The 26,896-nt window shown below is 47.6% G+C and overlaps 1 protein-coding gene across 1 annotated transcript in view; it reads left to right on the top strand.

Moving 5' to 3' along the window:
- PIGK (phosphatidylinositol glycan anchor biosynthesis class K) overlaps nucleotides 1-26,896 on the top strand; it is a 577,610-nt gene that overhangs the window by 193,500 nt on the left and 357,214 nt on the right. The window contains exons 5-6 of the mRNA XM_069641674.1: nucleotides 4,344-4,455; nucleotides 19,473-19,569. Of these exons, the coding sequence (XP_069497775.1) occupies nucleotides 4,344-4,455; nucleotides 19,473-19,569 (209 nt within the window). The remainder of the gene's footprint in view (nucleotides 1-4,343; nucleotides 4,456-19,472; nucleotides 19,570-26,896) is intronic.

Below are 26,896 nucleotides of genomic sequence, written 5' to 3' on the forward strand. Positions count from 1 at the left end.
ACTGGCTGCATCTGCACACCAGTTAGCTTGTACTCCTAATTAGTGTTGCCTGTTGAAAGATGTGCATGTATGATATGATATGATATAATAGTTTATTTATATAGCGCCTATACACAATGTGTTTCAAAGCGCTTCAAGGAGGGAGGGGACATTGTTATTTTCACATTCTGTATTGTTTCAAGGACTTTTGCTGAATGTAACTGTATTTTCCTATCATAATAGGCCTGTCGACATTTCTGATAGTGCAAGTGCATAGAACAAGTAAGGCAAGAGGTGATGGAAAGGAAGGAAAACAGAGCAAGCAGTAACATTACTAAGTCTGACGACAATTTACGCAGTGCAGGTGGTAACAAGAGGCGGGGTGGGAGGGGGGGCAAGTGGACGGAGGGGGGAAGGAGAACAAGACACGCTACTGAGCAAAAAGTCAGTGACAAATTGAAAAGTAGGGGAGGGGGGAGGGAGAGAACAAAAAGGGGGGGACAGACAAGCTGCTATCAAGAGGGCAGGGGGAGAAGAGGGGGGGCACACAGATACTCACAGGGGGCAGGGGGGCAGGGGGGGCACACAGATAGTCACGGGGGGCAGGGGGGCACATAGATAGTCACGGGGGGCAGGGGGGCACATAGATACTCACGGGGGGTAGGGGGGGCAGGAGGGGCACATAGATACTCACGGGGGGCAGGAGGGGGGCACACAGATACTCACGGGAGCAGGGGGGGCAGGAGGGGCACATAGATACTCACGGGGGGCAGGAGGGGGGCACACAGATACTCACGGGGGGCAGGGGGGCAGGAGGGGCACATAGATACTCACCGGGGCAGGAGGGTTGCTCACAGATACTCACAGGGGGCAGGTGGGGCAGGGGGGGCACACAGATACTCACGGGGGGCAGGGGGGGACACAGATAGTCACGGGGGCAGGGGGGCACATAGATAGTCACGGGGGGCAGGGGGGCACATAGATAGTCACGGGGGGCAGGGGGGCACGCAGATACTAATGGGGGGCAGGGGGGGCAAGGGTGCACACAGATACTCACGGGGGGGAGGTGGGGCACACAGATACTACGGGGGGCAGGGGGGGCACACAGATACTCATGGGGGGCAGGAGGGGGGCCCACAGATACTCATGGGGGGCAGGAGGGGGGCAGGAGGGGCACATAGATACTCACGGGGGGCACACAGATACTCATGGGGGGCAGGAGGGGGGCACACAGATACTCACGGGGGGCAGGGGGGGCAGGAGGGGCACATAGATACTCACGGGGGCACGCAGATACTAACGGGGGCAGGGGGGGCAGGAGGGGCACATAGATACTCACAGGGGGCAGGGGGGCACACAGATACTCACGGGGGGCAGGGGGCAGGAGGGGCACGCAGATACTAACGGGGGGTAGGGGGGGCAGGAGGGGCACATAGATACTCACAGGGGGGGCAGGGAGGGAAACAGATACTCACGGGGGGCAGGGGGGCACACAGATACTCACGGGGGGCAGGAGGGGCAGGAGGGGCACATAGATACTCACGAGGGGGCAGGGGGGAACGCAGATACTAACGGGGGGAAGAGGGGGCAGGAGGGGCACATAGATACTCACGGGGGGGCAGGGGGGCACACAGATACTCACAGGGGGGAGGTGGGGCACACAGATACTCATGTGGGGCAGGAGGGGGGCACACAGATACTCACGGGGGGTAGACAAACACTCACATGTAGTATCTGTACAGTATTCTCTTAGTAGGCAGCTATACACTGCATTGTGCTTGCTCACGTCAGTTCCAAATAGTGCAGCTGTGCACAGTCCTGTGCTTCAGGCTGAATGCATACAACAGGCTTGATCACCTTATACTGCATCAATAAGATCTGTTTGCATTGTCTCCTTGCACGCAGCATAAACGTTATCCAATCAAGCACACGAACCCCAATGGCCGCCCGCAAAAAAGAACCATCTGTGGTCTGAACAAAGTACAAACATCTGGTGTAAACGTTTGTAATCCAGCCCAAATAACATATCAGATTGACCTATATTAGTCAGGATGAAGTCTACCTCAGGACTGCATGTTATACCCATGGGCCTGGCAATTTTTAAAACAAAGTCGGGTTACCAGAAAAGTCTTGCACCTATGCTGGGTGGAACTGATCTTTATAGTCTTTGTTTTGAGACAGACCAAAAATTGTTCAGGTATACTGGCCGGGTTCCTTGACATCACAGAACATAAAAGTGCGCAATGCTAATGGAGATGTTTGTTCAGAAGATAATTGCAGCCTTCCAGTTGTGAATCATTTCAATCACTGTGAATCACTTTTAGGCTTCCTTTATATTAATTATCTAGACAGCAGGTTTCATCATTCCCTAATCTCTTTTAATTAGATCTTCCAGTTACCATGACATCCAAAGTTATATTTTTAATTTGTCATGAAATAATGTTCTGAATTTGACATGTGTATTTTTAAATCGTTATTGTGGTCACCTGAATTTTAGTGTGCTACATTAGATCATCTGATGTTTTGTCAAATCTGTATAGCAAACTAATAGCAGTAACAGCATTTGGTAAAAGGGAAATTTACTTAAACCAGTTGTTACTTTTCGTATACTTCATGCACAAAAATAATAATATACCATCCAATAAATGTTATACTGAAAAATTCAGGATAGGATAATAAATGCAGTTTCAATTTATCGAACAGTGAAACAAGCATAGAATTTCCCTGCATCGAGTTTGCTGTGGCTGTATCGTGAACTCAGCAGGTTAATTCGTGTGCTATGAAGTGCTTTTATGGCGCTTTTATGAAGTTTGGAAAAAACGTTTCTGCAGTATTTGTGTGGCGTTTCTCCCACTGGTTTCAATGGAGGTGTTGGCTATAAGTATCTATTTCTAAACAATACCAGTTCTATGAAAAACGAGGCGACAGTGTGGGGATCTTTTGTTTGATGGTCACCTCACATTCACACTTCAAGCAAATGCTGTTGCTAAGAGCCGACATTACTAGTGGCGCTGGCTAAGGGGAACCCTTCCCCCTCATTCATGCACCTTGAAAAATATCATTGATCCATGCAGCAGCCATTCCATGACTGTTTAAATAGCAATGGACTCTATACTGGGGTGACCGATGTAAACACTGCAAAACTCCAAAGACACTTCTAGGACCACCCTTGTAGGGATTACCGTTGCTCTGCACAGGGAATATTATATTATACCAGCCTTAAAGTCACCTCATTGGCACCCAAATAAAGGAATGCACCCAGTTCAATACCAGCACGGCACACAGAGTCGGGGAGCTTCAGGACCTAATCATTTTTGTGTACTTGCCCAATCCTTGATGTTTTCCGGGCTCCTTTGTTATAGCTGAGTTTGAAAGATACGAGGTCCTCGTATCCCCTCTTTGTGAGTTACAGTGGTCTGTCTCTGGGCACAAAGTGAGCCACGTAAACAATTACCTTTTGGGTTCTTCTGTGCCTCTTGGAGTGCAATGTTTCTAGAAAAGTAGTGCCTCACAAGAGTCTCTATGCTCGCTCAGTGTACTATTCAAAGATATCTGCAAAGCAGATAGGTGAACTTTAACTTTCGCTTCAAACCTCCTGTGCTCTGCACTAAGCTCAGGCCATGGGACAATGCGCCACGTAGTGCCTCACAAATATAAAAAGTTAATTGTAACTCGTGAAACATAGTTAATTATTTTAGTTTATGAATACTGTCGACGAATGTAAGCATTGCGTTAAGTCATGCATTCAAACTAATACAATGTGTGCTGATGGTAGTAGAATTATTGACATAGTAAATATTATTTTTCTACTGATTTATATTTAGTTGGGCATAAAGAGGGAAGCGCAGATGTTGTTAAATATTTGTCTTTATAATTGATTTTGTTTTTTGAAAATGTGTGAAAGTTATTGGTAAATGAGGGATTATAATTGGGAAGTATTGCGATTTTTGCACCATTGTACAACTCACACTGAGAATAATATTGTTGCCATGCGGAAAGGAAACGCTGTCCAAATGAGCTGGAAACAAAATATCATTATATTTGGATCGGCTAATATAGAAATGTGCAAATGTCTTTCTGGGGCAACTAAAGACAATCCTTTTTATAAAACTACCTCATTTGGGAATGCAAAAAGCCAAAGCGAAGGTATGGGTGAGGCAGACTAAACAAACATTTTGTCTTCGTTTTTACTCTTGCTTTAGGAGTTACACGTTAGATAATTCAATAATGCTTCTAATTAAATGCAGTGTTTTTGATCGAGTTGCATCTGGACTCTAGAAGTGCACTACACATCGACTTTGAGCATTTTTCTCATTTTAAGGAATATGTTTTGCATTCTTATGTTCGTCAAACGTTTTTTGCAGGTGACTGTGGAGAATTTCTTGAGGGTTTTAACTGGGAGAATACCACCAAGCACACCTCGATCGAAGCGTCTGCTTTCAGATGACCGCAGCAACATTCTTATTTATATGACAGGTAACCGTACACTTCGGATGCTAAGTAAACAGCATTATAATGTATCTACATTGCCATGTTATATATTCAAAAAAACGTAGAGTCTGCTATTGGTCCTTATTGCTTTTTAGGCATTATAGAGGAGTGTTGAAATAAGAACTGATTTCGCAAGTATTTAAATTAGCATGACGTCATTTGAGGTTGAACATATTTGTTTCTGAATCACATGATCTAATATTGTTCCTCAACGGGCTTTGATTGAGAGGGCTTTTTCAAAATCCTGCATTGACTTTCTCAGACTGGGTCTGTAAACTCCCACTGAACTCGGGTAAACGTCATTATTTCGGTTGTCTATGGAGAAACATCTGGTGTCAGAGTATCGTCACACATGGTCAATTTAAAAAAAAAAAATGTTGGTGTGTTCGTTTGGGTGAAGGTGCAGGTGCAAGGTGGCTTAGGTGAAGAGCCAGGTTTTCAAGTTTCTCCTAAAGGCCCAGTAAGGGTTCTTTTCTTAGAAAGATGGGGAGATTGTTCCAGAGCTTTGCTGCAATGACAGGAAACCTTGTGCCTCCTGCGGTTTTTCGATTGAAGCTGGGTACTCTGAGGTAGTGGCAGTTTGTGGATTTCAGTTGGCGTGGGGGGTGTATTTCTTCACATGATGGGAGAGGTAAACCGGGGCTGTGCTAGTGAGGCACCGGTGTGCAATAGACCGATTCTTGAATTTGATTTACTCACAGATTGGTAGCCAGTGGGCATCTTTTCTGGCTTCTGAGACATGATTGTGCTTGGACAGACCTAAATTGGCTTGGAGGGCGTTCTTTTGGAGGGTTTGTAATTTATACAAATTTTGCTCAGTGGTGCCTACAAAGAGGGCTTTGCCATAGACCAGTTTGGCTCTGGTAATAGCTCTGGCTATGGAGAGGCAGTTGGTTGTAGTGAGGAAGGGTTTGGTAACATTGAGTAGTTTGGCGGTGTAAGCTGCAGAGGAGGTGATGGCATTTACTTGGTGCGAAAGATTGAGGGTAGCATCCAAGTAGAGGCCCAGGGTTTTAGCTGTGAGTGAGGTTTGGATCAGGTTACTGTCTATAATGAAGGCTTTGTAGGCTGGATCTAGGTTGTGGAGTGTGGTGTGTGAGACTAGGATGAGGATCTCATGTTTTGTAGTTGTTTAAGCAGAGCAGGTGGGACGCCATCCCGTTTTGATGTCGTCGGAGTATATGGCCGTGACATCTTGGTGGTAGGTGCCTAAAAGAGGGAAGTGGATTTGGGTGTCATCGGCATAATTGGTGTATTATATGTTGAGGACATCCAAGTGGTCAAAAAAGGGGTTTCATATAAATATCATACAGAGTGGGGGAGACGGACAAGCCTTTTGAGACGCCACAGGGTACTGGCATGGGTGGGGCTACATGATCATACATGAAGATCTGAGTAGATTTCTCTGCCATGAATGAGCTGATCCAGTCTGAGGCTGCTGAAGTTAGCTGTTGAGATGAGGTGATTGCAGAGGGTTTGGTGGTTGACAAGGTCGAATGCTGCTAAGCACAACATGAGAAGCAGGGAGAGTTTGCCAGTGTCTTTGATGTCGTCCAGTTGGTTTTGCAAGTCCAGCAAGGCGGCTCCAGTCCCTTGAGCGGAAGTCTGATTGTTGGGTGGCCAGGATTGTGGATGGCTTTTGGATCCCAACCCTCGGGGTGGACTAGCAAAGGGAGGATCACCTGGGTGGATGGTCCTTGGGTATTGGGAGAGGGTGCCAGAGAGCGAGACACGGTATCCCCCAATTCCTGACAGTGACTTAGCTTACCCTCCCTCAGCCTTTGTAGGATATTGCTTTCCATAGCCTTCTTTTCCCCCTGAAGTCAGGTCAAGTACTGAGAAAAAGAAGCCACCCCCAAGAGTAATGCAGGTTACCGATAGGTTGATTGATTCAGCAATCATTGGCACTAAAGCTCGCATTTACAACACCCCGATCCAAACGACACAAAATGAGATGATTACAAGTGAGAAAGGAATAAACGATGAATTTGTTAAATTCTACAAAAATCTTTATTCGAATAGGGATAGGAAATCCCCCACTGAGATTAGAAACTACCTTGCTACACTAAATCTCCCTAAGCTCCCAGAGGGAAGTAAACTGATATTGGAGCAACCTGTCATGGCAGAGGAGCTCATGAGGCAATCCAGGGGCTCACATCTGGCAAAGTACTGGGCTCAGATGGACTGGGTGCTGAATTTTATAAAGAATTCCGGGAAGAATTGGTCCCTGTACTGTTAGAACTGTGGGAAGAGGCCATGGGTAAGCAAATACTGCCCCTGACAATGCGCGATGCTATAATCGCAGTATTGCCTAAACCGCGACGCCCGCCACAAGATATGTCATCCTATAGGCCCCTGTCCCTGATAAATGTGTACGCAAAAATCTCGAAGGTCCACTGCCCTGATTTTGCGCAGGTTATTCGGCATAATGGCACAAATAAACCCAAATAAGCAAGCAGTGGCAGTGTTTCTTGACGCGCGAGAAGGCGTTTGACTCGGTCTCCTGGGAGTACCTCTTTTTGGTCCTTGAGGCGTTCAGAGTAGGCCCCTATTTCATCAAATATGTCAGCCTGCTATACACTGCCCCAGGTGCAAAAGTGCACAAATAGAACCATATCTGGGTTGTTCGAGCTGGGCAGGGGCACCAGGCAGGGGTGCCCCTTCTCCCCATCCTCTTCGCCTTAACAATAGAGCCCATGGCAGCGGTGGTTCGGTTGAGACATAAAAACAAGGGTATAGCACTGAAAGGAGTCACACAAATAATATCACTATATGCGGACGACACACTGCTATATGTCCGCGAACCAGATAAAAACATCGTCCACATCATGGCAGACATCAACAAATTTGCAGAGTACTCTGGATATACAGTGAACAACTATAAATCAGAAATGTTCCCGCTCACCCCCTCCCCTGCTCTGACGTGTGGCCTCAAATGGTCGGAACGACACATTAGATACCTGGGAGTGCTGGTTTCAAGCAGCAATAGACCAACCCTATATACTGATAACCATGACCAGGTGCTACAAACACTCAATACCAAGCTACAGGTCTGGAGGCACCTCCCAATTTCTTTACACGGTAGAATTGCAATTCTTAAAATAATTGTACTTCCAAAACTACTATACCTATTTGTAAACATTCCCATATGGCCGGGAAAGGAATTTTTCTCCAAGCTTCACTCCATGGCAGTGTCATTTCTCTGGAGCGGAAAGGTGGCCAGGATAAATTGGGAAAAGATGACAGAACCATATGAAACATGTGGGATAGTGGTGCCAGACTTCGAGCTCTACTACTTAGTGGCGCAGGCGCAGTTTGCAAAACATTGGTATGACGATGCAGACAACTCACCCCACACGGGGATAGAGGAATACACCACTACACCCACAGATGTTAGATCAGTTATTTATGATACAAGGCATAAAGATTCATGTGAATTTGACCTTGTGAGCAGCACTGTGAGAGCCTGGGCGGCAATATATAAAAAACTGAAAATAGAGATCCCATACAACCCCGAGACTCCCGTATGGAATTAAGCAAAAATTCCCCCCACATTTGACATTAGTATACATGAGGCCTGGGACCCCGCTAAAGAGATGAAGGTGGGAGACATGTATATAGAGGGGAAGTTTGTAACCCTTGCTGTATTCACGAGAGGAGGCCCGCTCCGAACACTACAGTACCATCGAATGAGATCTGCATATCAAGCACATTGGCCATCCTTTCCTGACGAACCCCCCTCCCACCCATGCATGCAACTGGTCACAACACAAGGTGAGCTGGGAATCTCCACATTATATAGGACAACACAGACCCACATCTCTACGACCAACCGGGTGAAAGAAATGGGAAGCAGACATGAAAACGCCAATACCTGATGAAAAATGGGGAAGATATTGTGCGCTCATGAAAAGGGTGTCCCTCAATGCGGGATTGCGCCAAATACAATTTAAAATCCTCAATAGATTGCACTACAATCCCGCTAAAATTGCTAAATTCACACCTGATGATCCAGGCAACTGCCGTAAATGTGGGACCCCGCAAGCGGGATCCTACCACATGTACTGGGGATGCCCGGCCGTGGCACGGTTCTGGGAGATGGTGGCCGCTATGCTGACGGACGTCACACAGATCCCCCCCCCACATTGGACTCCCCAAAAATACTTGTTCGTAGGTATTGGAAAACGTTCTGAAAAATGTTTCATTTGTTATTGCCAAGAAATGTATATTGCAAGCATGGAAAAGCCCGAAGACTCCTACTAGCCTAATCTAGCTGAATGTTATCCTGAATGTAGTTAGAGTTTTAGTAACCTTGGTCTGTCTTGTGCCTTCTGGAAATAGTGTAACAAGTTATTCCTTAACTTTATCTGTGTTCCACTGATTTGAAAAGCAAATTTAATAGTTTATTACAAAATTTAGGTTTTTACTCACCTGGTATAACGGAGGGTTATACTAAATGTAGTTATCAGTTTATACTGTTCCATGAGTTTTTGTTTCACTATTTAGAAAAGTATCCCGGCAACAGGGTTGGTTTACTACATGAATTATTAACTGAGTGCCACTGCATGACTGTCAGGGTAGACTGCCCTTGAATTAATGACTGTATTCAAAATGTATATGTAACCTGGTTTTACTCCCCCAAGAGTAGCTGATTGCATTCTGAACGTTTTATAGATTTACCTAAACTTGAACTGCTGACTGCTATTCTTAATAAGGTTTTACTTTGGGTTGTAGTCCTTAAGTATTGAGTTTTTTAAATTGTGTTAATATATAATGTGATAGTACTTATCTACCCAAGGTTCATCTTGGCCTACTTGTATTTAAATAAACCATTCATTTCTTTAGAGTACATAGTGTTTGAGTGTTTCATTGGACCATATGCATGCTACAATTTCTTTGTACCAAGCTACAACCCTCTCTCCCTCCTAAAATAAGCCTGGCTGCTCTGTCAACACTACCACATACTCAGGTGGCACAGCCTTATACTAAGAGTGACGTTTTGTACTGTTTCAGTTGTATGTTTTTACTAAGCCCTTAGTTGGACTTCCAAAAACTGTCCTGAGAACATTATTGTGTGAACCAGTGATTGGTGCTTGGGGAAGGAAATCCAGAGCTTCTTGGGAACATTGTTTTGGAAATGTATTCTGAAATTGGGGAAGGGAGCTGGAGATTATTCCAGACTTTAATCTGGACACTATTTTGAGTTAGAATATCCCTGCACTACATTTAGGTATTAACGTGAGGGCAAGCATAGGTTTTGACATAGACAGACCTTTGTTTTGGACCTCTGGACATAAACGTTCCTTAGTTTCTTTAGGTAGGGCAATCCCCACCATAGCTATAGGGCAAGTTAGGCATTACTCCCATCCTAACATTTTAATAAAGGTTTTCAAAACCGTTACATCTGTTGTCTGTTTCATCCCTTGATACCATGCATGTCTCACAGTTCTCAATTTGCAAAGATCTAGGAGATCCAGAGATGTAAGGACTAGGATTTGCAAAAAAAAGTGTGACATGAGAAAGCTGTGAAAATATAAAAATTAACAATGTTGAATGTAATGTTGTCAAGTGCTTCAGTAAAAAAACAAAGGAAAACGACCTGACTAGAGCTACTGAAGTATGTGTTGAGATGGTATGTGCACGGATTGTGCCAAAGTGTGAACGCTAGTGCAAATGTGGGTTGGGGGTGTGTAGTGATCGGGGAGAATTTGTTTGGGGCCCATTCAATTTAATTGCATGGTGTCTTGTGCCTCCTCATAATAACATTGTTAACTAGTCTCCTACTCCATGTTAATGCACTCGCATTGTGACTATTTAATGTGTACAAATATCTGGTATTAAGTTAAAATTCTCCAGGATGAGGTCTGGCCTGTATTCACATGCTCATGGTGTCTGACATGGATTCACAGGCTCATGAATATTCCCCGTCGTCAGGCTAGGAATCCGTGGTCAAAGAAAAAACAGTTTCAGTTTTGTTTCTAAACTGTCTTCTACTAAACACCAGTCACTGAGCTCTGGGTCATACTGCCCCCAGCAAATGAATGCCCTCTACTTAAGCCCCTCCTCTGGCAGCCATCTTCAGATTTTTACTGCACGTTAAAGTGTTGGGTGTCCTAGCGTTTTGCTCTTTGAGCTTATCTTTTTTTTTCGCTTTTGTGATAGGGAAATTCTATTTTCCGGTCAATCGAGCGTGTGTGTCATGCCCTCGTTGCTGGCGCCCTCATTGGCAACCAGCATGGACTACTTGGTACTCATTTATCCTCCTAATACTCTTTGAACAACTCCTATTCACGCCTTGGTCTTTAATTTCCATTTGCTCGACTTTGGTTCTTTCTTATTTTATTCAACTAACTACACTTACCATAATGCACCTTACTACAGTCCTCAATTCCTGGCTGCACTTATTCATCGTTATTGGGACCACAATCCCCAGAAATCCTAGCGGCCCGTGCTGCTTCCACCTGCTCAGGACCAGAGAGGGAGGAGGCAGATTGTCTTCAGGTGTGCTGCTCCAGGTGCTGTCAATTAGCCTGCCTCAGAACAGGGCAGGGCTGTATATAAGCAGCCACCTGCAGGAGCACAGTGTCTTGCATCTTGAGATCTCCCCGCTCCTGTTTGCCTTGACCTTCTACTTTGTTTGCTGTTCCTGTTGCTGCTTTATCCTATTTTGATCCAGTGCCCTTCCGGGCAACCTACATTGCAGCCGATCCTGCTCTGCTGCTTTCTACCTACAGCCCTTGTCCTCTGGGCTTCCTGCCTTGCAGCCTACTACAGTCCTCTGCAGCCCTCTACAGTCAACGGCCCTACTCTTCTGGGCTCACTCATTGCTGCCCTGCTCCTCTGGGTTCCCTGCCTTGCAGCCTATTCCAGTCCACTGCCGCCCTCTACAGTCAACGGCCCTACTCTTCTGGGCTCACTCTTTGCTGCCCTGCTCCTCTGGGCTCCCTACCTTGCAGCCTGCTTCACTCCGCTGCCTACAGCCTTTCTCCTCTGGGCTTCCTGCCTTGTAGCCTACTACAGTCCTCTGCAGTCCTCTACAGTCAGCGGCCCTGCTCCTCTGGGCTCGCTGCTTGCTGCTCTGCTCCTCTGGGCTCCCTGCCTTGCTGCCTACTACAGTCCTATGCAGACCTCTACAGTCAACGGCCCTGCTCCTCTGTGCTCACTCCTTGCTGCTCTGCTACTCTGGGCTCCCTGCCTTGCAGCCTGCTCCACTCCGCTGCCTACAGCCCTTATCCTCTGGGCCCCCTGCCTTGCAGCCTGCCTCACTCCGGCTGCCTACAGTCCTTGTCCTCAGGGCTCCCTGCCCTGCAGCCTGCCTCACCCCGGCTGTCTACAGTCCTTGTCCTCTGGGCTCCTTGCCTTGCGGCTTGCTACACTCCTCTGCCTTACAGCCTGTTTTACACTTAGCTGCCTACAGCCCTGCTCTTCTGGGCTCCCTACCTCGCGGCCCTATTCTTTTGGGATCTCTGTCGCCTACTACTAATCTCTCTCTGTCCTGTTCTTCTGAACTCCCTGCCTTGCAGCCTACTAAAGTCCTCCGCAGTCCACTACAGTTTGCCTGCACCTAGTGCCACTCTTGACTGCAGACCTCCTTCCTACTTTGCAGCGCTTCTGTTTTCCTGACTGCTGCTCCCTTGTTCTCTTCCTTGAGTTCTCTGTACTCCACCTTATGTTATCTACTTCAGTCTAACTGCCTTTCCTTTATTTCCTTCTGCTAGATTGCTCATTGACTTCCTTTTCGCTGGATATTTCTGTTCTGGTCTTCTCATGTGTCTTATGTAATCCCTTTGTACAGAGCTTGCCCGTTGGTTTCTGGCAGGCAACGTCTGCCCCTTCCCTTGTCGCGTTTTCAGTGTTACGGACACCCACTGCTGTTGTTCCCAGCCATGAGCATACAGCGCGGGCCTCTGTTATAGCAATCTGTGCAGAAGGCTGGACTTTCCTAAGGTTCGTGGAACACTTTCCCATTTCAGCATATACCCCAAGAGGGAATCCAGTTTGTTTGTATCTTTTGTATCTTTTGCCCCTTTTTGGCACACAGCTACAGTTTCCTACTCTTCTTTCTTGTTGAACTTCCTGCTGTGTGTGCTTATCTGCTAGCTTACTTCAGCACAGCCACCCAAACCCTACCGGGGTGCCCTGTGCCACTCTTGACAGAGTGCCATTCTTGACAGTGTGTGCTCCGTCGCTAAGTCTTCCGATTAATGGGGATCCGTTTTTCAGCATCTTTCATCGCCCCTCAAGGGCGGAAATCATTGAGTGTTCTTTTTGGAAGCTTCCAGAAGTTCTTCAGGCTTACACCGCGCTGGATCATGTCAGAGGAGAAGGACGGAGCTTCCCTCTTCAAGGTATACACCAGCTGCGGTTTGCGGAATGTTTATTTGGATGACGAGCATTTCCAGTGCCTGTATTGTCTACACCCGGCACATAAAGAAGATTTTGAGATCTGCAGCGGATTCACCAAGCGCACAATGAAGGATCGACACGTCCGGTTGGTGGCGTGGTTCCAGACCAGGGCCTCTACCCCTCTACCCCTGGTGATTCTCAGGGGCATGCCTCTTCTGAGCACAGGCCAAGCACTGCAAGTCTGCTTTGTTGGGGTCGTCGCTCCAGCGGGTCCTGCGACAGTCAGGGAGCGTTCGTCTCCATCTGCTTCAATCTCCAGCCACCTCTCCAGCTCTTCATAAAAGAGGAAGTCAGATACCCCAGGGAAGTTGCGGCAAAAGGGTAAGGTGTCTGAACCGCACGTGAAGGAGAAGGCCAAGCAGACAAGGTGTCCGAGCTGCCCGTGAAGGAGAAGACCAAGATGACTGGACCTGCCTGTGAAAGGCCCAGGTGGTCCACTCCAAATCATCCCCCTCGATCGATGCAGTGGTGGCTTCCCTTTCAAAGGCAAAAGGGACTGACCCCGTTCATGGTGCCCCGGCGGTAGCCAGAGTGTCTCTCCCGGCCAGGAGAGAGTCTTTATTCAAGCTGATAGTAAAGACCCCAGAGAAGAGGATGCCGGACCTCAATCCGAGACCGACCCCTCAGGACCCGAAGAAAGGGGTAGGGGGAGAAGAACTCCAGGGCACATACATTTCTTCATCTGACAAGGAGGAGATACGTTCCGTCCACACCATCTACGGTGGTCACATCGACAATGGGAACATTGAGGAGATTTGGAGCTAGCGCTGCTGAAGAATCCTGCATCAACTCCAGCGAAGAGAGACCGGCTTCAGAAAAAGTACCGGGTGCTGGAGTCTGCACCCAAGTGTCCTCGGTCTCAACCATTGCCGGATTTAGTGACCTTGAGGACGCCAGGTAGCAGTCGTCGAGTTTTCCGTCCTCTTTATCCTAATCCCGGACAACAAGGGGAAGAAATTGGAATCCATGGGTAGAAAGGTCATCTTCTTTGGGCAGCGACAACGGTGAAAGTGGCCAATGCCTTGGCGATCGTGGCCAGATGCGATCAGTAGCTTTGGTTCAAGATGGCTCCACTCCTGGATTTACTCCCCGATTGCAAACCGCTTGAGGATCTGGAGATCCTCCAAGAAGGCGCGGTGGTGTCGGACCACGCCATCACGGTGGCACTGGACATTGCGTACACAGGTTTCTGCCAGATGGGTAACAGGGTGGCCTTCGCCGTCGTGGCTAACACAAGGCCACCAACTTCGGCAGGAGGTCCAGACGAGGGTCCTGGACATGCTGTGCAGGAAGACTGTCGATGAATCCCTCCAGGCCATCAAGGCCGACACTGAGACAGCTCGTGCCTTGGTCACCCTGCAACAACACAGGCCATCCTTTTGTTCCTCAGGGGGACAGTCTAGCAGGTCTTCAAAAGGGTTTCGGCGGGGATCATCCTCTTGCCGCCATCCCTCCCGCTCCTCCACCCAGGAAGCCAACAGGGGTGGCTCCAAGGCCTTTGGGGGTGGCTGCCGTCGTCGTCAAGGCTCCCATGGTGGCACCCGGACCACCAAGCAGGACTGAAATGGCCAAGAATTCGGGCCCCCAATGCTGCAACCCGGATGGAGGCCGGCTTGCGAACTTCCATCAGCGTGTGGGAGAACATCTTCACCGACCGATGGGTGCTGGAGGCTCTCGGCCAGAGAAACACCTTAGAGTTTCAGCTAATGTATCCCTGAATACCACTGGTGGCCCGACAAGAACAACACATACCTCAGCTGCTGCTGGAGGTTCAGGCCATGTTAAAGAAAGGGGCAATCGAGCTGGTTCCAAAGCGACTCCGGTGCTCCAGAGTTTACTCAAGGTACTTTCTCGTAAGAAAGAAGACTGGGGGATGGAGGCACATTTTCGACCTACGACTTAACAAGTACATAAAAGTCCCAGAAGTTCAGGATGGTCAAGCTGCAGCATGTGCTCGGCTAGATGGAGGAGGGAGACTTTCTGCCGCCGTTGGAGCTAGAGGACGCATACTTCCACGTCCTATACACAAAGGACACCACAAGTTTCTGCGCTTCATCGTTCAAGGGAAGCATTACCAGTTCAAGGCTCTTTCTTTCGGACTGAAGTCAGCACCCAGAGTCTTCACCAAGTGCCTGGCTCCTATGGAGGCCCATCTATGACCGCAAAGGATCCACATGTACCCTTACCTGGATGACTGGCTCATCCGGGCCAGTTCAAGGGACATCACCGACCACCACAGGGCGAAGACTGTCCGCCTGCTGACGGAACTGGGGTTCTCAGTGAATTATGCAAAGTCCTTCTTGACTCCATTGCAGGATGCGCTGTTGCTGGGATCCAGACCCGACACTGTGTCATGCTTGGCGTCACAGACGGAGGAGAGGATATCGGCCATCCTAGGCAAAGTGTAACGGCTGTTAGCACTGAGGGTTGTCACAGTGAGGACCATCAAGTCTCTACTCCGCATGATGTCGTCATGCATGTACCTTATTCGGCTGTGCAGGTTGCGGATGCGCCCTCTACTGGAGTTCCTCGATGCCCTTTGGATCCAGGTGTCCGGAAGCTTCCAGGACAGGATCGTGCTGGATGAGGAGTTCCGCCGAGCTTTAAGGTGGTGGGGCGTGCACTCCAATATCGCTGGCAGAACGGATTTCCAGAGGCCCCCCGTACCAGCAGACTGTCACGATGGACGCTTCCCTGAAAGGATGGGGAGCCCACAACGGACGTCTTCACACCAGAGGCATGTGACTGCTGGAGGAGAAGATGCTACACATCAACGTTCTGGAACTACGGACAGTGTTTTGGGCACTCAAGTCGTTTCTACCATCCCCCAAGGGCACGGTGGTGAGGGTCTTCATGGACAATACCACCACAATGTTTTACATCCGGAAGCAGGGGGGCACCAGATCCCCAGCGCTCTCCAAAGAGGTGCAGGACTCATGGCACTGGGCCGTCACCCAGGGGATGTTCCCCCATACCGTTTCACCTGGCAGGAGTAAAGAACACCGTCGCTGACTCTCTCAGCAGGGAGCTATGCTCTTGCCATGAGTGGGAGCGTTAGCAGGACCAAGTGGACAACATTTTCTTCAAATGGGGCAGGCGCCAAATCGACCTGTTTGCGACGGCGACGAACACCAAGTGCCGGAGGTTCGCTAGCAGATTCCCCCAGCCGGGGATCATGGTGGATGCATTCTCATTCCCTTGCGAAGGCCTGTTTCTGTATGCATTCTGTCCATTGCCGTTACTTCTTAGAGTCATCAATCAACTCTGATGGTACAGGTACAGGATGATGCTGGTTGCACCAGAGTGGCCTAGGCATATCTGGTACCCAGACCTTCTCAGCATGTCAGCCTCCCCTCCAGAGAAGCTGCTAGTGGTCGCGGATCTTCTTGCCTGGGAAGGAGGTGCAATTCTGCACCACGACCCGGGTCTCTGAACCACCCGGGTCTCTGAACGACCCGGGTCTCTGAACCTGAAGGCCTGGCTCCTGCAGCATTAGAGTTTGGTGACTACGATCATCCGGCAGACTGCAAGGAGGTACTCACCAAAGCCAGGGTGTCATCTACTTTGAAGTGCTACAGACACAAATGGAAGCGCTTCGTGATTTGGTACAGTTCGTAGAAGATCAACCATCTGAGGGTCACGGCCCCTCAAGAACTTGCATATTTACTGTCATTGGCTAAATAGTGGCTGGCTCACACCTCCATCAAGGTACATCTGGCGGCTATCTCCCGCTACACCAGATCTCCGGGACGGTCTTCACTGTGGTCGCACCGTCTAGTTAAGGAGTTCATCAAGCGACTGTTCTGCTCGTTCCCGCCGGTGCAGGCTCCGGCCCAGGCATGGGAACTCAATGTGGTGCTGACTCGGCTCATGGGGGCTCCATTAGAAAGTATGCATTCAGCTACACTCAAGTTTGTCTTGGAAGACAGCGTTCCTCATGGCCATCACCTCTGCAAGACAAGTGGGTGAGATCCAGGCCATGTCATGCAAGCAGCCTTACTTGACTTTTCACGAGACGAGGGTGGTGCTGCTGCAAATGCACCCCTCCTCCATGCCCAAGGTTCCGTCAGAATTTCATCTCACCGAGCCCTTGGTGTTACCTGTGATTTTTCCAAAGCCTTCGTCGCCGGCTGAAAGGATTTTGCACTCCCCTGATGTGGCTAGAGCGCTGAAGTTTTATGTGGCCCACGCGAAGAGTTTCTGGAAAACCTCTCAGCTTTTTGTGAACTTTGGTCCTGTGAACCATGGGAAGGCCCTTTCCAATTCCATTTCCAGGTTGCTCTGCGACTGTTTCACTCACTGTCACCGGTTGGCAAACTGACCGCTTGTCATGATGCCTACCCCCGGGCATCCGGATCAAGCCCATCAGCCCCGGGAGCAGGCATCCAGACATTTACAAAAACCCCAGCAGTCCCAGCAGCCTAGGGGCTGTCTGGGTTCAGTCCTGGCGCCGTAGGCGCCAGGCTCATAGACATTACTTACCTCATTCAGACCATGCTGCAAATAGATCCAAGCCAACGTGAGGCCTGGATGGGACTATTTTACTACAGGGACTATTTTTTTACTCGGGTGTGGTCCTGGGGAACTTCTTTCCTGGGACTACTTTGGAGGCTATTTAAACCACGCCCGAACAGGAGCACATGCTTCGTGTTATTCTGCATCCAGCAGCGTGACCCTCACCGTGCCTGCAGCCAGAATCCAGTCTTCTGCCACGCCCGCGTGCCTGCAGCCAGCATCCAGTCTTCTGCCATGCCTGCCTCGAAACCGGAGCTCCTAGAATAAAGAGGAAGAAAAGGACAAGGTTAGAAAATGAACTTATTTCAAATTCCTCACCTGATTCCGGATCCATTTCATCTCCCGACCTGGAAAGTACATCAGTCCTGCACGCGTCGCGTCGCTTCGCCAGCTCCAGCACGGCGCCATACTCTCCAGTTCTCACAGCATCTTTCGATCCGGCACTGTCTCCATCATTTCTTCGCTGAACTCCGGCACCTAAGGGCACAAGAATAACAAGGTGAGCCAAGGGAATCAACAAATACCTCTTACCACCATAGACTTACATGATTTACCACCGGTGGTATTATTCTCCATATCTTCATATGCCGCATCTGTAAAGAGGGAGAAAAACAACACGTTAACGCATGCAATAGTTACCAGACAGCGTTGGGTAACACAGACTCTTACCTGAACGCCAGCAGCAGCTCTGAGACCTTCTTCTCACGAACTCAGTTGCAACTTAAGGAAGGAAGGGGACAAGAGTGAACATTGGGCACATTGAACTCTTTGAACTTGATACTTACCAATCCCGCCTGGGACTTCAGAGTCAATGCTTACCGGAACTCTCCCAACGCCTTCAAACCAGTGAAGTAACTGGTATCTACGTGCCCCTGCAAGACACGCAGGATGGAGAGCTCATCTTTTACAAACATAAGGTGAGGTTACTAAGGGGATATCGGAGGTGATTAGTGGGGGAGAGCGAGAACAGTTGGGAGGCCATCACTAAAACCCACAGGTGGCTAATCCCTCTCGCCACTTGCAGGAAAATACTTCATCGGGTCCAGCAGACAAGACTAGGCGGGCCAGTCCAGATAGTCATCTCTGCACTACGCATCACGTTGACGGAGACCGCAGCTGTCCGGGTCCGATCGACACCCCTGTGGGGTCCAGGTGAGCGTAACACCGCTGCCTGGCTGTCCGAGAGCCCATTCTGCCAGAGCGATCACTGCGACAACTGCGTTCCTGTCTGGTGTGCCTCTGCCGGACATTTGCATGGCTGCTACGTGGAGGTCGACGCACACCTTTAAGAAATTCTACTGCGTTGACAGGGATTCCAGTGAGAGTCCCGAGTTGGCCAAACAGTGCTGCACAACCCGTTTGCTTGAAGGTGAGCGTGGTGAGAAGGTAAGAGATTGCTTCTATTTAGCCTTGCCACCTCCCGTGGTTGTGCTTGTGTGTACTGCTATGTATTCTTTATTCATGAGCATGTGAATCCATGACCGACCCCGTGCTGGAGAAGGAACAAGTTACTTACCTGTAACTGTTGTTCTCCAGCAGCATGGGTCTGGCATGGATTCACGTGCAAACCCTTCTGCCTGCCCCTCTGTGGCTCTTCTCTTGGTCTTACTGCCACCTTATGTGCTACCAAATCTGAAGATGGCTGCCAGAGGCGGGACTTAGGTAGAGGGCAGGTATTGGTTGGGGGCAGAATGACCCAGAGCTCAGTGATTCGTTTTTAGGAGAAAGACAGTTTAGAAATGAAACTGAAACGTTTTTTCTTTTACCGAGGACTCCCAGCCTGACGACGGGGAATATTCATGAGCATCTGAATCCATGCCAGACCCCATGAGCATGTGAATCCATACCAGACCCATGCTGGAGAACAGTTACAGGTAAGTAACTTGTTCCTTAGTACTGTTACAACTATAAATGTTTAATATTGTGATAGGATTTTAATTATTGTGTACATGGTAGGTAGCATGAATTTAAATGGAGTCATGTTATGTCCTCAACCACATCATTCATTTTGAAACCATGCTTTTCCCTGACACATTTAAGCTACACTAATCATCAACTGTGTTTTGGGCTTTCCCATCCAGGTCATGGTGGAAATGGTTTCTTGAAATTTCAGGATTCTGAAGAAATCACCAACGTGGAACTTGCTGATGCTTTCGAGCAAATGTGGCAGAAGAGAAGGTAAAGAGACGTATCACCAGTGTCATGTGAAAATGTAATATATTTGGCTACAATTAGTTTACCTCAATTATCTGGAGTGATGCTCAAGAAATATGGTAATTAATCTATTTCCATGTTTACCACATTAACCGCTGACTTGACTCGGACTACCTATGGCTTGGATCCCTGCCAATGAAAAGTAATTGAGCAAAATACTATTAAATGCAGTCAGGTAGAAGTGTAACATAAACATGCATAACACTTGGTAATGAATATCTGGTTTTAAGTTGCAGAGTATGGTGAGCCCACTACAGTCCCTCTCCACTTTCTCTTAACCAGGTTCAACTTCTCTCACATCAAGGACGTCTCCTGTAGTAGTGCGATATCTATTTTCTGCCTTTTCAGATACATCATGATTTTGTTACTTTTCAGATAACTGTTAAGGCCCCTGACGTTCCACGTTATTATCCTGAGGTCCCCCCCATAATACGACTCATGCAGGCATTTTTATGATATTTTACTATCCCTACAGACCCCGGCACCAGCACTTTTGGCACCAGTCTAAATCAACGCACAAGTAACACCCCCATTGATCAGTCCACTGACCAGCTTTTTATGGTTGCACATGCTAGCAGCTTTGTTTATTTGGATTCACTGTATAGCAAGCATGCGGCAACACAGGCTAGACTTAACCAACTCCCATTATGCCTGTTTCACCACATTGTGTGGCGCCTAGTCATCCACAAGACCCTGGCACACAGTTTTTGAATGAACCTCGTGTTCATTTTATCCCTAGTCTTCCACCCTGGCGGACAGACACAGCGTTACTCAATGCTTAGCTGACGCTACATCCAGCCTCAGGTCACCTTTAGGTAAGTCCCTACCTACTAAACTGCATTACAATTAAGCAGCAGAAACTGGCAATTACATGCCACCTGTCCTTCCTATTCTCTACAGGAACGGGCACACCTAGGACTTCGAACTCCTCTTAGTGTACAGTGACACTGCCTCCACCGAGCCACTGTGCTCCCAAGACCCGGTAAGCACCGGCTTTTCCTCCTGTGACTCGTGTCACTTTCTCACTGCTAGATTCTACCTTCTTGTTCTCACTCCTAATACCATCCTGTCTGTTTACTCCAACAGACCTCTTCAGATACCGCCGCCCCCGAAATCATCTTGTCCTGATGAAGGCCATTCCACAAGAGCTCACTTAGCTCACCTGGCCGAAACACTGTTGTGTTGACTTTTTGTATTTTTTGTGTTGTCTTTGTTCAACCCCACATTATTCTGACAAGTTGTCCACCGATAAATGTGCTATCACATCACTAAGTCCGCTGGTCTCCTTCCCAAGGATACCCTAGTGGACATGGAAGCAACAGATTGATACCACAAATATTTAGCATTTGTACCCTGCAAACTGGTTACTCAACCTTGAAAATGTACACTGGCTGTTGTATCTTTTGACCCAGATTTACGTGTATTGAAAACACCCGCTGCAATCTAATTGAAACGCTATTGCAGCCCACATAACTGTTTTGTCAAATATTTACCACAACTATTGATACTAGATTAATACCACCACTCATAGGTGGTTTTTATTTAGGAGTGGGTTCATCTGGTCTTCAGCAGTAAGACTCCCATGTCCTTACTCAACTTTGTTATACTCACAATGTTACCCGCCTGGGCAGAGTAAGCCATCAACCAGGTGCCCTTTTTTGTAAATCATTTCTGTTACCTATACATATTTTCATCAATTCTGCATTTTCTTATACTCATGGTGTTCTATTTTGTACTTCTATTAACCGCTTGCAACTTTGTTGCTGGCATCATGTTCATTTTCAGTGATTGCACTATCGTGTGCCTTTCTCACTTCTGACAAAGGAACCCAATATTTAAATCCTTGAACTTTAACAGCTGTGGGTGTGCAATAGATAACTTCATATGGGCCATGAAACCTCAGAGAATTCCATCTCCGCACAAAGCTCCAAAATATACGTTTTCCCCTGGCATGATCTGGCCCTTTGGGCTATCATTCGCTGGCATGGCAGTATCTGTTGCTTCATTACTTGTGAATGCTGGTGCAACTTGTCTTGCTATGCTACGTACTACACGAGTTAAGTTAGTGAGATATTCCTTAAACTCGTCTCGAGCACTGTGGCAGATCTGTGTGCATCCAAAGCTGCTCTTATGGGGGATAGTGGTGTGTGAGTGCGTCTGCCCGTCACTATTTCGTACAGGCTCAAATTGTGGTCCTTGCTTGGTTGCGTTCTGAGCTGAAACAGTGCCAGGGGCAGGCAGTAAAACCAGTTTTTCTTCAACGTGTTGCATAGTTTTGATAATTTACTTTTCAATAGGCCGTTTATCTTTTCCACCACTCTGTTGGCCATCGAATGATAAATCGAACACAGTTTGTGCTTGACCCCCAGCAGTGTCGTCACTTCTTTGAAGAGGTCATTCACAAAGTGTGTGGCATTATCTGATCGTATCACCTCACAGATGCCCCACCTTGAAAAGACCTCCCGCACTAAGAATTTTGCAGCGCATTTGGCATCGGGGTGAGCGCACGGTCCAGCCTCAACCCACCTTGGAAATGGGCACACAATGACAATTAAGTACCTCATTCTATTACATCTTTCTCCCATATCTGCATGATCAATATGCAGTTCTCTGAACGGTCCTATTGGTTGTGTCAATGTTCCCCTTAATGTCCGTATAGTCATGCCTGAACTGTATGTTTGACATGTTGTACATTGTATTGTGAATTTTGACAATTACTCTTGTAAGTTGGGAATAAACCAGTGTTCCTGTATGTCTGCTGCAACGTGTTGTTTTGTTACATGTGTTGGAAAATGCAGCTGCTGGAATGCAATTTCTAGTTGCTCTAATGGCATCACTACTTTTCCGGTTAACTCCTGTCACCATATCAAATCAGTAGCTGATTGTTTTCACCCTCTTTTGGTCCACAACTCTCTCTTCTGTTGGTGCCCGCCTTTGGAGCTCTATTACTTGGGAGGTTGATGTATTGTTCTACCCTTCCCCTAGTGTCTCTGCAGTTGGTGTTTTAATGATGCACTCTATTGCTTGTGGCATATTGAAATATGCGGCATCTTTCGCTGCAGCGAATGCTGCCGCGTTTGCCAATGAGATGAAATCTGCATTGGCTGTATGTGCCTGACATTTTACCAATGCTATTACTGACGGTTCTGCCAATGCATCTATCAATTCATTCAATAGGGTGGAATGTTGCACCGGTGAACCGTCTGCCCTCCAAAACCTGCTGCGTCTCCATCGTGATAGTCCTGAATGTACTGTTGTTGTGGCATATGCTGAATCAGAATATATTGTTACTGCGCATCCCTTAACAGTGCGCAGTGCTTCAATTAATGCAATTAGTTCTGCTGCTTGCGCAGTGTAATAGGACAATAGTCGCTTCTGTACAATTATCTCATATTCTTCCTCTTCCAATCGTACCACTGCTGCTCCTACACATTTTTCTACTGTTTCACTGTCTATTGATGCAGACCCATCAACAAAGTAGATCTCCCCCTCCTGTAATGCGTTTTCGCTGGCCTTCGGTATGTCATCCCCTTGCCCTTCATATGTTGCACAGTCGTGTGTTTTAATGTCCTCCACTGTGCATGACTCTGTGATGAACGTGGCGGGGTTTACCGTTTTACATCTGACCACATGGACATTCAGACTGGAGATTATTATTTCATATGCTGTTGCTCTTTGGGTTGTCAGTGTTGTTTTTGATCTCTCTAGTATTGCAAACAGTGAGTGTTCAGCATATATTGTTACTGAGCATCCCATTACAATGGTGGCGCTTTTTTCTATTGCAAAGGTCGCTGCAGCAAGACTTTGTTCGCATGCAAAGTGACCCTGCATCACAGAATCTAGTGTACTGCTGTAATAGGCCAATGGTTTGTGGCCCAATGATGTTGTTTGCATGAGCACTGCAGTCATTAGTACACCATTACTGTGTGAAAAGAGATAAAATTCCCGATCATAATTGGGGTTCGCTAATACTGGGCATTGCCAATGAGCTCTTGTAACTTAAAAAATGGTGTCCTCATCTCATGCGACCACTTTATTGGGACATTATTCTTTTGCACGTCTTTTAGTGCCTGCAACAGTGGCCTTGTGTAAGCTGCGTAATCCAAAATCCATGCGTGGCAGTAATTACATATGGCGAGAAATTTTTGCATCTCTTTTACAGTCTTGGGTATGACCATGTGATGTATTGCTGCCGCTCTATCCGGCAAAATTGTTTTGCCATCTTTTGAAATCAATTGCCCTAAGTAAAGGACCTCTGCTAGGCAATATTGCAATTTTCCTTTGTCTACCTTGTGCCCTTTTCTTGTCAACAAATTTAGTAGTGCTATCGAGTCGGCTCGGCACTGTTCCTCACCGTTACTGCAGGCGAGTAAATTGTCTACGTATTGTATTATCGTGCTCTCCACGGTAATGTTACCAAAATCTTCATGTAGTATCCTATTGTAAATACTCAGACTTTCACAATACCCATGTGGCATTCTACAGTGCTTGTATCTGTTATCTCCCAGTGTGAATGCTGTGAGGTATCTGGAGTTCGTGTCGAGTGGTATCGAGAAAAAGGCATTTTTCAAGTCTACCACTGTGAAACATGCAGCGTCTTTTGGTATGCTGCACAATATTGATGCTGGATTGGGAACTCGTGGAAACTCTTTCTGTATGACATCATTGAGTGGGCGCAGGTCCTGGATCATCCTCCAAGCCCCGCCCTTTGCTTTTTTGATTGAGAAAATCGCCCTGTTGCATGGTGAATTTGATGGCACTATGATTCCTTGTTCAAGTAATGCATTTATAGTTTCTTTTATCCCTTCCTCAGCCTCTCGTGATAGAGGGTACTGTTTCACTCTAGGCAGGAGGGCACCTGGTTTCAATTTTATCCTGATTGGTGTCACTTCTTGCAGTAATCCTACATCGTGTGGGCCTGCTGTCCAAATCTCTGGTGATTCCTTTTCCATGTCCTTTTCAAATATCGTAGGAGGTATATTGACATTGGCCATAAAGAGGTTGTGTATCTCTGTGTTGTATCATGATGTCACATGGCACACTAATTTCCATTAGTATCTCCCCATCACATTCATTATCAGTAAACCGCTCCTCGTCAGTTAAATTGCGCAACAACATACTTGGATCTATGCATAGCACTGTTCGCCACTCGCACCCATGTGTGTCCAATCCTATCACCGCAATACGTTTACTTGACACTTGTACTGCTTCCAAATCAATGGACAAAATCGTCCCAAGGACAATCTCTGTATTTACAATTGGGCGGAAAACAAAATCTGAAGGCACCTTCCATTCCTTTCTTGTTATCTCAGGCACCACCCGTGCCAGCACTCTGATACCATAAATAAACATGTCCATATCTATGGGTATCCCTCTGACCACAATTTCATTTGTCATCGTGCTGATCATCAACATTGCCTGCATAGGGACACACTCCCGGGGTGGAGCAAACTATTCCCTGCTCAGTGAAGGAAATGGTCATATTGAACTTACTCAGGAGGTCCCTTCCCAGCAAATGTATTGGCGAGTCTTCATGATACAATAGGGGTGCTCGCACTGTTTTTCACCCCAGTGTTATGTCAAGGTCTTTTGTGTAAGGAACTTTTAAAATAGCCCCAGAGAAATCCTGCATTCCCAAATTTCTGCCCGAGAGCGGGAACCAGCCTTCCATGAGGCACGATTTTTCAGCCCCCGAGTCCACCATAAAGATGAACTGTTTCTTGCCTATCTCTGCCCCCACTAGTGGTTCCTCTTCTGCACGTAGGGTGGTGGATAGGACTAGACACGCAAGTGCTTTCTGTGGGTTGCCCTAATCTGCATATGTCTCTGTTCCTGGAACAGAGAATACATTTTCCCCTACCACTGCTACACCTCGGAAAGGTGCTGGTGCACCGTTTGCAGATGTTGCAAAAGTGTTGTTGTTTACGTTCGCCATAGTGTTTTGTCTTGCCGTTTGCTGCGGCATACCTCTCTGCTGTATATGCTGCTGTGGTGGCTGTCTCTGTTGCATTTGTTGCTCGTTGTACCACTGTTCTTGTTGTCCATTCCCACCCATGGGTAACCTGTAGGGACTGCCTGGGTGTGGGTGGCCGAATTATTTCCCATGGGGGGCTGTCCTTGATAGTATCCCATGGGTCTCATTCTACATTCCCGTGAGTAATGCCCCACATCTTCCACAATTCCAGCATGTCCCTTGCGGCCCTCCCCTTGCGCCAGGCCCTCCAAATCCTCTATTGCCCATTCCTCCGAACCGCCCTCTTGGTCCTCTGTACCCACCTCGTCCTCTCGGTGTCCTTCCATGGCAATGTTGTCCTCTGTATTGCTCCTCTCCAGCCCATTACTCCTGCCCGTTTCCATGTTGCTGCCATTTTTATTGGGCCACTGCCTCTCTTCTCCTTCCTCTTGCCTGGCTGTTGATGTTGTAGCATTCATAGCTGCAACCTTCACCAATTTATTCTGTACCAACTTTGCCTCGTCTGCCAACCTTCGCTGGACTATCTCCTTTTCTCTTTCTTTGATCCTCCTACAGTGGTGTACAATTATGCTTTGAATCTCTGGCCAACCATTGGCTTCTATTCCAGCTATTTTATCCAAGGCCTTCTGAACCTCCTTCGGGAGCCCCTTCTTTATTATAAAATAAAACAATGCTGTTGATTGGGCCCAGGGCGTACCAGTTTCACTTCTCCACAGGTCTTGCACCCGGAGGATGAATTGCGTAGGCTCCTCCTCCTCTCCCATAGTGCACTGCATCACTAAGTGTAAATCTGGAGTATCAGGAAACGTCCTCCTTAATGCATCCCACACCATCGCCCTGACATTGTTAAATGCTGACCCGTCATGGCTGTCACTGCTCATAGTTACTCCTGGGAATCCCGCTTTTACCCATACCGTATCTGATTGATCTCTCACCGCTGATACCAACAAGCTCTTTACATCCCCTATTGCTAAAGGGACCCCTGCCGTATGTTTTTCAAGCGTGTGTATCCACTTCCCCGCCCCACCTGAGAGTGGGGGGAGGAGCTTCAACAAGTTGTTCTTATCCATTTGTGCCCATGGTATGTAGTTGGGCCTCCATGCCCCCTTGTGCATTAGAGGCATTTGAAGTTTTGTCTTTCCTCCCTTTTTACTTACCATTCCCTTCTTTGTTTTACTTACCGGCATGCTTCCTACTCTGTCTCAACCTCCCTTGCCATCTTGGTGGAGATCTAACATCTCCTTGATCAAAGTGGAATGGCAGTGTTGTTCCTGCTGCTGCTCCTCCTGCGTATTCCTCTAAATCACTCCACACTTC

This window comes from Ambystoma mexicanum, chromosome 1q (assembly GCF_040938575.1).
Source record: "Ambystoma mexicanum isolate Mex_15411 chromosome 1q, UKY_AmexF1_1, whole genome shotgun sequence".
NCBI lineage: Eukaryota > Metazoa > Chordata > Amphibia > Caudata > Ambystomatidae > Ambystoma > Ambystoma mexicanum.